The sequence below is a fragment of the Pteropus alecto genome, unplaced genomic scaffold, assembly GCF_000325575.1.
Source record: "Pteropus alecto unplaced genomic scaffold, ASM32557v1 scaffold75, whole genome shotgun sequence".
NCBI classification, from domain to species: Eukaryota; Metazoa; Chordata; class Mammalia; order Chiroptera; family Pteropodidae; genus Pteropus; species Pteropus alecto.
The window spans coordinates 28707043-28724008 of NW_006440638.1; the positions used below are offsets into that span (position 1 = coordinate 28707043).

General features: G+C 33.3%; 1 protein-coding gene and 1 pseudogene across 2 annotated transcripts in view; one reads left to right on the forward strand and one right to left on the reverse strand.

The window, feature by feature from the left end:
• RAD18 (RAD18, E3 ubiquitin protein ligase) overlaps positions 1 to 16966 on the reverse strand; it is a 98724-nt gene that overhangs the window by 66538 nt on the left and 15220 nt on the right. For both annotated transcript variants that reach the window (XM_025050749.1, XM_006917575.3), the window contains exons 5-7: positions 9356 to 9693; positions 7356 to 7455; positions 2852 to 3036 (exon numbers count right to left, since the gene is read on the reverse strand). In XM_025050749.1, the coding sequence (XP_024906517.1) occupies positions 2852 to 3036; positions 7356 to 7455; positions 9356 to 9693 (623 nt within the window). The remainder of the gene's footprint in view (positions 1 to 2851; positions 3037 to 7355; positions 7456 to 9355; positions 9694 to 16966) is intronic.
• On the forward strand, positions 15679 to 15797 carry LOC112484511 (annotated as a pseudogene).

Sequence of the window (16966 nt, forward strand, 5' to 3'; positions counted from 1 at the left end):
AATATATTGGCTGGGGGGAAAACCAGAAGAGAGAAGAAGCAATTAGGGGGATCGTTTCATAAACTATATAAATGTCTAACCGATGTGCTGTATACTTGAAACTAATTAAAATAAATAAATAAAAATAAACAAAATAAAATCACATACCATACACACCCATAAATAAATAAGACACCACTTAAATTGTACTAAAAACATTAAATACCTATGAATAAGTACTTAAAAATATAAAACCTTCATACTGAAAACTATAAAACATTACTGACAGAAATTAAAAATAAAGGAATAAACTAAATTCATGGATGGAAAAATTCAAATACTGAATAGATACCAACTTTCCCCAAACTGATCTATAGACTCAAATCATAATTCAAGCAGGTTTTTGTTACTTGTTGGAAATTTGTAAGCTTATTCCAAAATTTATATGTAAATGCAAAGGACCTAGAAAAACAAAAGCAATCTCAATAAACAACAAAGCTGGAGGAACTCCATTACCAGACAGCAGGATCTATTATAAATTACTTATGAAGTAAATAAGACAGTACACTACTGATAAATGACCGAATGAACATAATAATGTCCAGACCTACACATATACAATTAGCTGATTCTCAATCAAGACATACTGACAATTCAGTGAGGAAAGAATGGTTTTTCAATAAATAGTGCTGCATCGGTTGGTTATCCATATAGACAAAACAAAAGCATCTCGCCCATATGCTAAAATCAATTCCAGATAAATTGTAGTTCAAAATGTATAAGTAAAAATGATAAAACTTTTAGAAGAAAACTAGAGAAGATCCTCATGATCTTGTGGTAGACAAGGACATAAAAAGAACATAAAAAGCACTAACCAAAAGGAAAAATGCAACAGATTGGATTATATTAAAATTCATAACTTCTCAAATAAAGCCATTAAGAGTGAAAAGTTAAAATGAAAGAAGAGATTAAATATATATACATCCACAAAAATACAAGATTTGTATTCAGAAAATTTTATGTACTCCCACAAATAAATAAGAATAGATCCACAGCAAAGAAAAATTTGGCATAAAACTGAAACGTGTATTTCACCAAAGAGGATATCCCAAGGGCCAATAGCATATAAAAATGTGCTGAAAATTTTAAGTCATTAGGAAAATGCAAATTAAAACCATTATTAAATACTAATACAGATCCACTAAAATAGTCAAAATGGAAAACTGACTATACTAACACTGTCAAGGATGTGGACAAACTGTAACTCTAATAAGAGTATACAATGGTACTGAGTTTTTGGCTATATCAATGAAAGGTGAACATGTGCAAATATATAACATAACAATTACACTCCTAGGTATATAATATCCAAAAATAAAGTGTGCCTATATGCACAAAGAGACATGCAAAAGACTATTCACAGCAGCATAATTCTTAAGAGCCACAGAGTGAAAAAATCCAGATATCCATCAACCACTGAATGGACAGCGAAATATATTTATACATTAGAATATTCTTATAGCAACAAAAATGAAAAAAAAAAAATCACAATTGTACACAAAAATATGGATGAATCATAAACATAACATTGCACAAATAAAGCCAGACTCAAAAGTTATTTATTATTCCATTTACATAAAGATCAAATATAGGCAAATGAATACACAGTGTTACAAGTCACCTGTGAGAATGAAGGCAGTAGTGATTGGGAGTGGGGAGGACAGGGGCTTCTAGGATGCTGGCAGTGCTCTGAATAGTGCTTACAAAGGCATAGCCTCTCTGTGAAATTTACTTTGTGATAATTTACCAAACAATATGCTTATAATTTGTATACTTTTGTTTGCATATTATACTTAAATTTTCAAAAAATTAGGCAATTCTATATATACTAATAATTGAAGGAACACCAAAATACGCGTGTGGTTAAATGTAAAGGACAAATTATTAGTGTGTAGTCATGCGCTGCTTAACTACAGGGATACATTTTGAGAAATGTGTCATTAGGCAATTTTGTCCTTGTGCGAACATGATAGAGTGCACTTATACAAACCTAAATGATATAGCCTACTGTACACCTATATGGTATATACAGTCTATTGACCCTAGGCTACAAGTCTGTACAGCATGTTACTGTACTAAATACTCTAGGCAACTGTAACTAACATGATAGTAAGTATATGTGTAGCATGTTCTACTATAATTTTACAATGATGAGTAGGACATCACTAGATAATGGGAACTTTTCACCTCCATTATAATCTTACAGGACCACCGTCCTATCTGCAATCTGTTGTTGACTGACAGTCATTATGCAGCATACAACTATATAATACTAATAATTTTATAAAAACAATGATAAAGGACTATGTGTATAAAAATCATACTGGTAACATTTATTGAAAGCTCAGCTACTTGCTCAAGTATTGTACTAGGCACTTTACATGCATTTTATCATTTATTCCTCTCAAAAACACTATAAAGTAGGTAATATTATAACCCTTATTTTATGGATGAGAAAACTGAGATAATAAGGAATTTGCCCAAAGTCACCCAATAATACAGCTGCAGAATTGGGATTATAAACCAGGCTCTAGGTCAACTCTTCGTCCCACACTAAGTCTGGAAAGACATATAAGAAACTGGCAGCTGTGACTGCTTCTAAGAAGGGAATGGGGACTAAGAGATTGGCTGAGAGAAAGGCTGGCTTATCATAGTAGACTCAAGGTATCTTTTGAATGAATACATTTGCACATCTTACCTATTATCAAAATGTATTTATTTAAAATTTTTTTTTCTATGGTTTATAATCCCTGAGTTAAACAAAACTGCTTTATCCAGATAACAAGCATAACTCATTGTTTTATTACTTTACCTGATTTAGGATGCAAAGCATCACACTGGGCATTGTACATGTGTACAAATTCTTGGTGCCTTTTAATGAGCTGTTGTTTATTTCCTTGAATAGATAATCCATATTGTTTTAGCTTTTTCTTTAAATCGCGATCTGAGAGCAAGTTATAGACAGTTTTGGGCAGCGGTTTCCTTTTGTGAACAGAACTGAAAAGGAAAAGGGATCATTGAGGGTTATTGTGAATTAGCAAATGCTTTTCATGTAAAACAGTAATTTACCTTCTGACTCAATACCAGGATGACTGGGAGAACAGAACCATTAATATAAAAATGGGAAAGAAAAGAATGAAACTGACAGATAAAGCTGACAGTGTTCAACATGATGCATGTGAGGTACCAGTGGGGCATTAGAGGTATCTCGGTGGAAGCCAAAACTTAAGAGAAACTGAGGTCTCAGAAAGTGGTCAGGCCTAAAGAAGCAGACTTAGAACTCACACAGAAGGTTTGTGGACTAAATACTATGAGAACTTCACTTAGAATCACACTTATGTAAATTTTTTATGGAGCACTTTCATGGTCTATTGTAATTCAATTCTCCACCTCTTTAAAGCATGCTTTTTCTAAAATTTGCCCATGGTTTCCATGCAAAATCTCTGTCAAAACCAGTTATCTCAGATGGTTAGAAAACAAATGCTACTGAGTGTTAAGCTATAGACTTAATATTATCATATATAGCTTCTCTAGAAAAAGTTGATCCACGGGCAAAACTGCCTCCTCAAACCCAAGGTAATCATTCTGCAAAAGCACTAGATGAAATAAAAGACCTGTTAGGATGATTAGCTTTACCAAACTCATTACCATCAATGAAAAAAGAATTCAGAAGGTTGACAGGTACATGGTATTCTTGTGGCATCACCTTCAAAGAATACAATTGAAGACAATACCAAAAAACTCAACAGTATTTTGTTCTCTTCAATTTTAATTAATTATATTAACAAATATATACGACATTAAAAGAAATGTATTAGCAAAATCACCACCTGGCTCTTCAATCTATTTATATAATTAATATACTGATAAACACTAAGCTATAATTATAAGTAAACAAAGTCCTATTAAATGACTTTCTTCTACTCCTTCCAAAATACCAGTTAATAAACATTATTTGTTAAAATGGAAGAAAAGTCAGATACCTAAGGGTATCAATGACTTGAGACAATTTATAACAGAAACTCTTTACTGAGTGTATCACCTGACTCAATGCTATGGCAATTGGGTGCTTAATAAGTAATTATTCAAGGTATTCTTTACAATTATAATAATTCTAAAATGAAAATATCAAAGGTTCAGGTAAAAATTAATAAGAATTTGAAAGCAATAGGCTTATCCAAAAAGCAACATTTTATAAAAGACTTCCATATAACTGTTCACAAAAGGCCAGGCTACTCAGACTTTAGTATACTTCAGAATCTCCTGGAGAACTTATTTAAAATGCAGATTCTCAGTCACTTCTCCACACCATCCCCTACCTCTGATTCTGTTCTGAAGTGGAGACCTAAAATCTATATTAACAGGGTAAATCTGATGAAAATGGTAAAGACCATACTGAGAGAAATAGTACAGCTGAATACAGGCTGGGGAAAAAACCAGACATTTCTCTATTAACCACTAATGCCATTCCATGGCTAAATTTTTTCTTTTATGCTCTATTAATAAAGTCTAAAGGCCAGAGATAACTATTTAACTACAGAAAGACCTGCAAACCCTCAATAGATTACATTTTTCTGAAAATTGCTCCTCTTATAATGACATTGAACTCAGCAAGACTGAGAAGGTTATGGCTAAATGAAATCACAGTAGGTAGCCAGAGCTAAAACATTTTGTAGGAGTTTATACAAGCATATTGCAAGGAACAATTCATTAAGTTTGTATGTCTAAAACGTTTATTTTATCAAGGACAGATGACTATGAAGTTCTAATGGAAAACTGTACTGGTCACTGCATTTACAATGAAAAGCACCAGCAGAAATCAGTAATTTCTATCAAAAATTTTAAAATATAAAAGCCTGATAAATGTTTCCCAAAACATGAAAATTACATTGATCTTTCTTCCATGATTTAGTGAAACTGAGTAATACCATTAAGGTCTTCAAAATCTGAAGATATCAAAAGGGAGAGTATTCTGTGAATCAACTCTGATATGAATCTATATATAATGGGTTAAGGGTTGTCATCCATATAGAGGAAATAGCCTATTAAGGTGCTGTGACGAAAATTTTTGTAAATGTCAGAGACTCTTTTAGGTGACCAGACCCCAGAAACAGGATATAACTTCTTTATAGAGAAATATAGTTCAATGTTTCCCTAAATGTTATCTTCACAAACACTAGTTTTATAAAATGCGAGTTATGAGGACAAAAGATTTTGGAGTCAAATTTAGGGATCAATGAATTAAAGAAAATCCAACAATTATCTTTAATGTAGGACTTCTCAGAGCCAAGTTTTCAATACATTAATTTGTATAGCTGACAGGACTATAGCATTCCATGGAGTATGATTTGGAACCACTACTGGAACTTGAACTTAATTATACATGAAGGAGTATATCTCTAGAGTAATTGATAGAATTAAATGTGTCAGAAGAAATATAATGAATGCATCTAGAAAAAGAGCAGTCCACGCAAGGTATCAGTGCTGATTCCTTACTCTTCAAGGAGAAAATGCTCAGCTTCTATATACCCAACTTTTCCTTTAGAAAGAAACATTTCTAAAGAGAAATGCAGGTCATCAGATTCTCATGGCTTATGGAAAATAATCCTCAGGATGATCTAGTTTCATTTATTCCAAAATTCAACTAAGCAACCTAAAAAAATCTAAATTTTATTCTCATCAACAAATTTTCCCACTAGAAGAGAGTGCTGTACACACAAGACTCCACAGGGATCTGTTGCAGGGATCTGTGGAGGCATCTTGGGGCCTAAAGGCCCTATGGATAATAGGCAGGGACAAAGAGGGAGTAGGGAAGTCAGGCAGAGCAGCATTATCCCCAGGTCCTCCATCTCTACTTTCATGCAACAGAGCCAATTTTATCTATTTTATATGTTATGCTTCACTATACAATTTCACTTGAAAAAAAAAAAGGTTTGCTAGAAGAAAAATGTTAACTCTCAAGCTAAAAGTACTATGATAAGAACTGTCAATACTCCCCACTGTAAATTAATAAAGCATCATTGTTCTTTACATGTTAGCTTTTGTAAGTTATAACAGCACAATTCTGTCTCTCAAAACCTGAATTCACTCCAAATTTATTCATAAAAATTAAGTGACACCATTTTATCTTTAATCACAAAAATAATAATAATAATAAAAGGCCCTGCCTTATTATCATGGTTTTTAGAAAATACTCTTTGAAATCCTTCAAAACAGACCAAACATAAGAGCCAACCATTCTATGCATCTCCACTTTCCAGATACCAGTTTCTCTCCTCTCCTTTGTGAAATCTCTCTGATTATCACCTGTTCTCTCCCTCTCCCCTTCTGCTTCAGAAGAAGGGTTCCTTCTACACGTCAAGGATAACTTCATTACTGGACTCTTCATCTCTTACACTCCCAACCTTGTTCCATCTATTATTTGCTCTCTCCCTGGAGACAGTAGAAGGAGAAAGATGGAAGGCTTAAACAATTTGTTTTAAAAAATAAAATCTTCCTTGATTTTGATGCTTACTTCTTCCCCAAACTACCATCTCATCTCTCTTCTTTCCTTCATCACCAGACTCCTCTAATTTGGGGCTTCTGCTTCTTTATTATCTTCATTAACCACAGATTCCTTAACACTCTGCAATTTAACTTTGACAAAAATTTCATTCCTAAACAACTTATATGTATAACAATAATGGCCACTGTAATAAATAACTTTGATGTATACGGGATGCAAAATAGAAGTCTAGGAGCAAACACTGAGTTGACGACTTAGTTCTGTCACCTGGGTGGTTGAGGGCTGTGGGCGGAGGCCATTCCATTTCATACGTATCCTTTGGTACCTTTTAATGTCATATGTATGTAATTGCCTATTCGGAAAAAATTTTTTTTGAAAAGCTTGACTTAAAATTTGTAAAAACTTTATCTTAAATGTCTGAGCATCCTAAGAACCAAAGAAAGATGTGATATGTTCTATACTCAGCCTAACCTTACATTCTTTGGCCAAGGGTCTTTATCATAGCTCTAAAATTCTAAAAGAAGAAAACAAGTTAAAAAAGAATCCTAAATCACTAATTTTTTGTTAAGTCAAACTTTATTAGTAGTTAAATTCAATACAGTTAATTATATTTGGCAAAGTGGGAGGTGAGGAAAGAACAAGGAGAGGGAATGGAAGAGTTGATTATCAAGATTTAAGGAATGAGCAAGTGGGAGAGGGATTCTGACAACTGATCACTAAGATAAAAGGAATATATTTTTTTGCCTCAAGTTTATCAAGCACAAGAGGCACCTAACTAAAGTAGCTCAATGGTTATGCTTAACTTTCTTACCTTCTGAGGCTTTCCTTCTTCTCTTCACGTGATAAACAGTTGTCTAAGTGCGTATTAATGTGATTTTCTGGAATATTAACCCCGCAAACAGGACAGTCCACTGTATTTTTTTTAAAAAAGAGAGATTTTATTGTTTGTAGAATGGGCAAAAATAATGTAACATGGCATCTTTCAGAAATTAAGGTAAAAAATAGAATCCCAAACTTAACATGCACTTAGGAAAGCAGAAGAGAAAAATGATGACACTTGAGGGCACCATGAGTAGGACAAATTGGTTACTGGACAATGACTAAATTGTAGGAAGTCACATAATTCAAATTCTGGGCCTAGAGGAAGAGATTGCAAAGAAGTCTTGAAATTTGTTTATTAGAAAAAGCTTTAGTAAAGTCTTTTTCCACCAACATGTGACTAAACTATAAAGCTAATCTTAGGTTTTCCCAAGTCTTAGGAGCCACCCACCCATGTTTAGTGCGAAAGCGATCATAACAACCTGAGTAAGGCCTACTCGGCTGGGAGCAGGGTGGAGGAGGTGGTAGTGGTGTAGCTAGATCAAAGCGTTTATTAATTTGGGCCGGTTAAAGCTCAATTTTTCAATAATTACAAATTTGTTAATTTAGCTCTTGTTTATAATTATAAATGTAGTGTTAAAATTAGGAAACTCAATCATTCTCAAACTGTTTCATGTAATTGCAGGGATCTATGGAGATATCTTGGGGCCTAGAGGCCACCATGGATAATAAGCAGGAACAGAATGGTAGAGCAACACAATCCCCAGGCCCACCGTTTCTAATGCAGCAGGGCCTATTTTATCTCTTTTATATGTTCATTGTAAGATTTCATTTGAAAAATGGTTCTGTTAAGGGAAAAATTTTAACTATCAAGCTAAAAACACTACAATAAGAACTGTGAATTAATAGATTGACCAAAGATAAGGTATAGTAGGAAATGCAAGTAAACTCTACACATCCTTATGAAATTTAAACACTTGAATACTAATAAACTTATTTCTATCTAAATTTAATAACTATTAATAGTCTTGTACTGTGTGTGGTATGAGTATACCAACGATATCTAAGACACAGTTTCTGCCTAAAAGGTGCTCTGAACTTCACCGGCAGAAAAAGACATGAAACAAAAAGTTAAACGATCTGACCTACTTATCAAAAAGTTAAACACATTGCACACAAATAGTCCAGAAAACAAATGTTGTACCATTTTAATGATGTGAGCTACCAACATTACCTAACATAACCAAAGAGTGGTTAGAATCTGGATAGTTTAAAAGGCAGAACACAGGTCATCAAATATTGTAAGAAAAGGGCTAGGTAGTAAAGGTTTTAGGCTTTGTGGGCCAGATAATCTCTATCATAATTATTCAACTCTGCTATGTGGTATTAAAGCAGCCATGACAACATGTAATGTTCCAGGGAACCCTTATTTTCAAAAATAGGGGACAAGCCAAACTTGGCCTGCAAGTTGTAGGTTTCCAATCCCTGGGTGTGTTGAAGGCATAGTGGGAAGATCAGCTTGGCTAGAGCAGAAGGACTTTTGAGAAGGAGAGGTGAGAAATAAGTTTGGACAGCTAGGGTAGGGGTCAAATTGTCTTAGGATGTAAATGTCAGTCAGAACAGCTTGGAAGTTTTCAAATAGTACAATAAGACACAAAGAGCTCTTTAAGATTAAACTAGAACTAATATGAAGGATGAGGGGGGAAATTAAAAGCTGAAAAATAGAAAGCTACTGTCATACTCAAAATATAAACTATTTAAAATTACTTCATTTTTGCAGCAATCAGCCTGAATTCCCATTCTATGTGAGAGAACAAACATATCTAGAAGCACTGCCTACATCAATCTCTGAGACTGCTATAAGGTAAAATCTGGTTTACCCTTTCCTAAAGCCCTCCCCTCTCATAGATACTGCTTATTTATCCTGATGTCATGTGGGATGAGAGGATAACCATTAAGTAAGGAAATACACATGTGAAAATACTCTCCTACCTTTAGCAACTTGTTTCAAAGTTGATGTAGAGGGTGCCTCAGGAACCTTAGCATTGGCGATGCCTGGAGCTGTCTTTAATACAGAAGGTGTCTCTTTGGTCTTTACAGAAGTGCTGACCTCTTTTCGAGGGCTGAATTTGCTTTCACTCTCTTTTAGCAAAAACTGTGATGTAGAACCATCAGTTTCTCTGATCAAGAAATTCTCCATTAACTTGCTTCCTTGCTTTAAAGAATGTCTGAAGGCTACAGGACTGTGTACTTTGGCAGCAAGGTTCTTTGAAGAGGATGAAGCAGGAGAAGTGGGTGATGACTCTAAGGCAAACTGCAACAAATGATTCCTTGAAGAACAAAACACATAACAGACAAGTAAGATATCAAGTTATGTATAATATCAAGTTAACTGACACAAGCTGTTTATTACTCAATTAACGCTTAATTCTATGAAATACAGAACTTATTCCATACTGACAACCAAACCAAAGTGTTTCTTCTAGAATAAAATACAAAGCAATATATCTGACTTTAAAAAGCAGTTAATTTGTTTATAGAAGAAAATGGAGAAACTTCAGATTCTGGTGATAGAGAACAGGTGGGATGAGATTTACTCTCCAATCATAAATAACTTTAAAATCTGGACAAAATATATCCAACAACTGTTTGTAGGCATGGGTTATAATTAACACAAGGCAGCGATCCCTGAGAGAGAAGAGAAACATGAAGTGATCCAATATTCTCCCAAGAATTTCCCCTAAAAGAATTTTCAGGGAGTTGGGTATTGAACTGAAGTCAAAACAGAGACCAGTGATCTCAGCTGGCAGAGGGAAAAGAGATCAGAGTCTAGGCAAAGGTGGCTACGATTGGAAGGACAAGATGCTGGACAGCGGGTAGCCACAAAAAGGAAACCCCAGAAGTCTGCTTAGAAAATCTCGTCAATTCCTGATCATCTCCAGGACTGTACAAGCATAAAACAAAAATAGGAGACCTGGTAGGAGGCAGATTCCTGGGAAGCTGAGATTCCAAAGATGAGTGCAAAAAAAATGCTGGGAGTTTGAGCCCAGCCAAAGCTGAGAAACCTTGGCGAAGACCCTAGATATTCAGCTGTAACCTCACAAAGGCCACACTTTTGGAAGAAGAATCATACTCTAGAAATATAAACAAAACTGAAAAAATCAAACCTAATAAAACATTAAACCAGGCCAAGACAGAATAAAAATGAAGAGCTGGTAATCATCAGAACAAAACTGTCTATCATCAGAACAAAATTCAACATCGTTCAAAGAAAAGATAATTCACAGCCCCTATAATATTTTTCATAATGTTCAATGCATAATTAAAAATTACTAGACATGCAAAGAAGAAAAAGTAGCCACTAATCAAGAGATAAAATAGTCAATGAAAGCAGATCCAGAGGTGATCCAAAGAGTGGCATTAGAAGATAACTATGATGAATGTTAAAGAAAAAAGATGAAAATCCAGACAAATCGATAAAAAGATAGTGTAGTAAAAGAGGGAATTAAAAACCATCCCAAGAAGGATAAAGCAAAGCAAATGTAACCTAGTCATATCTTAATCAAACTGCTGAAAAATCAAAATTAACGAGAAAATCTTATGAACGACCATGTCTTACTACCTCTAAGACATGGTTTCTCAATCTTGGCACTACTGACACTTTAAGTCTGATCATTTTTTGTAAGAAACTGTTCTGTGCATTGTAGAAAGCTTAGAAGAAACTACAACACCTGTCAAACGGGATTATTGAAAAATAAGATACAACGATATACTGTTTAAAAGAAAATACTTTAAATACAAAGACCTAGGAAGGTTGAAAATAAAACAATGGGAAAAGATGTACCATGCAAACACTAACCAAAAGAAAGCTAATGGGGCAACATTAACAGCAGACAAAATAGATTTTAAGGCAAAATGTACTATGAGAGAAAAAGAAGGACATCTCATTTTGGCAAAATGACTAATTTACTTAGAAGCCATAAAAATCATAAATTATATTCACTTAATAACACGGCTTCAAAATATATAAGGCAAAAACGGATAAAACTAAAATAGCCAATCCACAATATTTGGTGTAAATAATGGTGCATATAAATATAAACACATCTCTCTAGCAGAATAGACAAAAATCAGTAAGGACATAGAAGATCTGAACTAACTCAATTAATTAAACTGACATAATTAACAAATAAAAAGATTACATCTAACAAATGTAGAATACACATTCTTTTCGAGTATACATGGCACATTTACCAACATAGACCATGTTCTGGGCCATAAAGCAAGCCTCATCAAACTTTCATTGACTGAAATAATTCAATGTATCTTTTCTGACCATTGTGAATTCACATTAAACTCAGTAACAGAAAAGTAACTAGACTATCTCCAAATGTTAAAAAATTAAGCATCATATCACACTTCTAAATAACCCCACAGGTCAAATAACAATGAAGATTGGAAAATATTCTGAGTTGAATGATAGCATGAGCGTTTGCTAAAACAATCCTAGAGACCAAATTATAACTTAATAGAAAAACTGAAAATCAACATTCTAAGCTTTCAACTTATAAGGTTAAGAAATGAACAGCAAATTAATTATACCCAAATAAGTAAATAAATAAGAACAGACATTAGTGAAATAGAAAATAGGCATAAAAAAGAAAATGTACATAGCAAAAAGCTGGTTCTCTGAAAAAAATTCAAAAAAATTAGTAAACTCTACCAAGACTGAAAAAAAAATGAGTGAAAATACAAATTACAAAAACAAAGAATTAAAAGAAGACATCATTACAAATCTTACAGAAAATAAAAGATAATAAAAAGAAATTATGAATACTTTATACCAATAAATTTGAAATTTTAGACAAAATAGATAAACTCCTTGAAAAACACTACTCATCAACACCAACAAAGAAAGAAACAGAAAACCTGAAGAGTAGTATTATTAAAGAAATTGAGCTGTAATTAAAAACCTTCCAAAAAGACAGATAGTTTTGCTGGCAAACTCCACCAAATATTTAAGAAAGACGTAATAACAATGTTACACAAACACATCCAGAAAATAGAAAAAGAGGAATGTTTCCCAACTCATACTAAAGCCAGCATAACTATGATAACAAAATCTGACAAGCATGTTACTGAAAAAAAATTCTAGTCCAATATCTCATAACTAAAATAGAAAAATTCTTAATAAAATAATAACAAATAAAATCGAGAGACAAATTAAAAAATATAATGCACCATTACCAAATGATATTTATTCCTGGAATGAAAAGTTATTTTGCTATTTGAAAAATCAATGTAATCCACCATATTAGCCAAAAAAAAAAAAAAACCAGGAGAAAAACTATATAATCATCTCAATACATGCAAAAAAAGCATTTGATAAAATTCAACACCCAGAAATTATAAAAACACCCAGAAAATCAGTAATAGAAGGAAACTTCCTTAATCTGATAAAAGACACCTTCAAAGCCTAATATCATAGTCACCTAATAGCTAAGATCATAGTCACCAATGAAACACTGAATATCTCCTCCTAAGATTGAACACAAGACAAGGATATCTACTACCATCACTTCTCTTCAAATTGTACTGGAGGTCCTAGCTTTTGTGGTAAGGTAAAGAGATATAAAAGGTACAAATGTTGGAAAGAAAGAAAGCTTTTTATTTGCAGATAACGTGATTACTTCCAAGGAAAATCCAAACAAAAAAATCTACAAGCATCTAGAATAAGTGAATTTTTACAAGGTCACTGGATATGTCAATAAACAAAAATTAATGCTGCAGCTATTTACCAGCAAACAGAAAATGAATTTTTAAATACCATTTGAAATACTATCAAAAATATTAAATACCTGAGAATAAACTTAACAAGTGAATCTGTCTAGAAAAAAATGAATCTTGACCGTTATCTCTATCATACACAAAAACTAACTTGAATAGATTGGTAGACAGAAATATAAAATCTAAAACTATAACAATTCTAGAAGAAAACATGAAACAATCTTTATGAACTGAGGTAAGTAAAGATTTCTAAGGTGAGGGGGGATAAAAAAACAGTAATCATTTAAGAAGAGAGAGAGATAAACTAGACTTCACCAAAACGAAAACATTTATTCATCAAAAGACATCTTTTATAAAACAAAAAGGCAAGCCACAGACAGGGAAAAAAATAAAATACATATATTTAATCAAAATACATAAAGAACTACAAATCAGTAAGGAAAAGACAAACAATACAATTTTTACACACTGGATAAGAAATAGAACAAAGACTTTACCACAAATATAAGAAGAATCAACAAGCATAAGAAATGCATCAGGCAACAAGCATCAGGAAATGCAAATTAAAACCACAATGAGTCACCATTCCACACCCAACAGAATGCTTACAACTAAAAGGACTAACGTACCAAATATTAAAAAAGATGTGGAGCAACTGAAACTCTAATACATTCCTGGTGGGTATGGTCCAACCTAACTGGAAAACTGTTTGCAAATATCTTATAAAGTTCAATTATACATATATCCTATAAACTAACAATTTCATTCCTAGATATATACCCAAAAGAAATGAAAATAGATGCCTACACAAAGATTGTACACAAATGTTCACAGCAGCTATTATCATACTGGCCATAAACTTGAAACAATCCAAATCCATCAATAGATGAATAGATAATGAAATCGTGTATATTCACACAATGGACACCTTTGGCAATAAAAAAGCATGAATAGTGATATAAGCAACAACATAGACAAATAAAAGCAACAGTATGTCAAGGAAAGGAAAGAATAAATATATACTGTATAACTCCATTTATATGAAGTTTAAGAACTATCTGTGAGGACAGAAACCTGAATGGTGAACGTCTATTGGCGTAGGGATTGACTAGAAGCAGAAAAAGGGAGGTATGGTTCTAGAAACGTTCTCCACCCTGGCTGTAATCATAATTACACAGATGTATGCATTTATCAAAATTCGATGGTCAAAATTCAAACTTCCTGTATGTATTTCACTATATATAATTTTACCACAGTTTAAAAGAATCAAAGACTAGTAAAAATAAATATAAACATAATTTCAAAAATCAAGGACTAGTAAAAATAAATATAAACATAATTTCAAAAATCTCACTGATATATACTAATCAGAAAGGCTAAAATTAGACGCTGAATACCAACAGGATTTACTGATGAAATGACAGATTAAGTGTTAGAGGAGTCAAGGACGACTCCAAGGTTTTTGGCCTGGGCAACTGAAAGGATAGAGCTGCTATTTACTGAAATGAGTAAAACTCGGAGCAGCAGATTTTGAGGGGGTTTGGGGGCAGCATAGGGAATGAGGAGTTTAGTTTTGGCCATGTTAAGCAAGAGAGCTGCTTTTAAGAGGTCCAAGTAAAGATGTGAGATAAGCAGGTGGATATATGAGGTTGAGGTTTTAAGAAGAGATCTAGCTGAAGATATAAATTTGAAAGCCATGCATGTACAAGTGGTATTTAAAACCAAGAGACTGTTTACGGCAATTCATGTACATTAAAAATCAGCTGTGTAAAAATATTAATTCCCAAACTGATACTTAGAGGTAAACTGAATTGGTAATTTTCCCTGTAATTCCCATGACTCCTATGAATTTATATTAAACTGAGTTGGTATTACAATGCCTAACAGTACCCATTACAAACACTCATATATTTTTTTGGATAAACTATAGATTTTCAAAATATTGTGACTCAATAAAGTATAGGAAAATCTTGCCCACTTGTTAACTTTACAATAACCTTACCTCTTCAGAATGCAGCTAAGAAGCAAGAGTCAAACAGGTCTCTGAATAGACAGGGGCAGTCCTACAATCCATGCAATCAAGTCCATGGACTTCAGTAATTAGTAAAACTCCCTACAAATGCTTGCGCTGTTCTGAAACATGCAAACAGCAATCTTGGACCATTTGGTTGAACAGGCAGGGGCCCACCAAAGCACAAATTCTTATTAGCTCCATAGGGCATCAACATATAACAGGGCAGCATAATATAAATATAGGTAAAATATTTAGATAATAATATAATATAAGAGGGATCCTTTTTTTAGGTTCCTTTGGTTCCAGGTACTATGCTGGGTTACCTTTTAGTACAACTCTTCGTTTCTAATCCTTAACAATCCCTTTAAATATCAACAATATCACTCCCATTTTTCAGATGTGGAACACAGGCCACAGAGGTTTAATATCTTGACTACACTCACATCAGAACCCAATTCTGCCTGAATCTGAAGCCAGTATTCTTTAAACTATACCATAAGAAAAGGTGAAATTAGTCTACAGCCATGCTACCCTGAACAAGCCTGATCCTGTCTGATCTCGGAAGCTAAGCAGGGTTGGGCCTGGTTAGTACTTGGATAGGAGACCACCTAGGAAGACTAGGTGCTGTAGGCAAAAAATAAAAAATAAAGGGTTGTGTAAGCTGACAAGGTCCTTGAAATCTGTGAGGTCAACCAAGGGTTGCCTCGTCTAAAAAAAAAAAGGTGAAATTATAATCTATGTACTCTTGTGAAATACTAAGAGAATTATCTATTATAATTATCATCTAAAATGTTTAAATTCTTAAACACGGAGTAAGTACATGGAGAAAAATTCATACCTCCATGGTAAATAAACAAAGCAGTAAAGGATGCTCCATACTCTCAATTCATAAAAATAATGATATAGATGTAGACTAGCTGCTATGCAAAAATTTAGAAACAATATTTTCTTACTTAAGTCAAGAATGATGTTCCACTAAGACAAACATACTCATTAAATTCTGTTCAATGCAAGTTTCTTAAGAACATTATTTTAAATAAAACTGAGTCCATTTTTTAAATAAAAAATAAAAATATTTATTTTTTAAATAAAAGGCAAAGTTAGAAGAAAATGTAAGATCTACCTGTCAGCCTATGCCTGAAAACCTCTAGATTTTCAATACCCTTTTGTTATTCCATTTAGAATATTAATTTTTTTAACCGTGTCATAAAATGGCAATGGAAAGACAGGGAGAAACGAAATCAATAAACTATACAAACATCTTACATTTTGTCATAAAATTAAACTTCCACGCTCATCAATCTTAAACTAGATTTTAAGTGAGCAATGAAACTGATTAGCTTGAATTTCATTCCTAATTTTGCAAATGAGAAACGACAGTAGTTTAGATATGACAAACGTTCAAGAAATGTTCACCATAAGGCAATTTCGTGAAGAACAGCAATTCTAAGAAGGCAAACACAAGGAGAAGCAAATGATAAAATCCACCCCACCACACTCACTATAATGAATAATTAAATAGCCTATTCCTTTTGAGAGGAAGGGGGAAGAGTTCAATCTCTCCAAGGCCTCCCCTTAAGTTACCAAAAGATCTGTGAACCCAAAGATACTGATCACTTCCCTTTAACAAACAGATGTTCTTTTGTAACGCTCCCTTTTTCCTAGCAGGGAGGCTGTTATGCTTTCAGTTATAGCTGAAGAAAAAAATAAGCCTTGACATATAATTTTACTCTCAGAGAAAATCAAACAGCCAAAAAATTCCTTTCTAAAGACATGGCTCCATCTTTTCCCATAGACTTCAA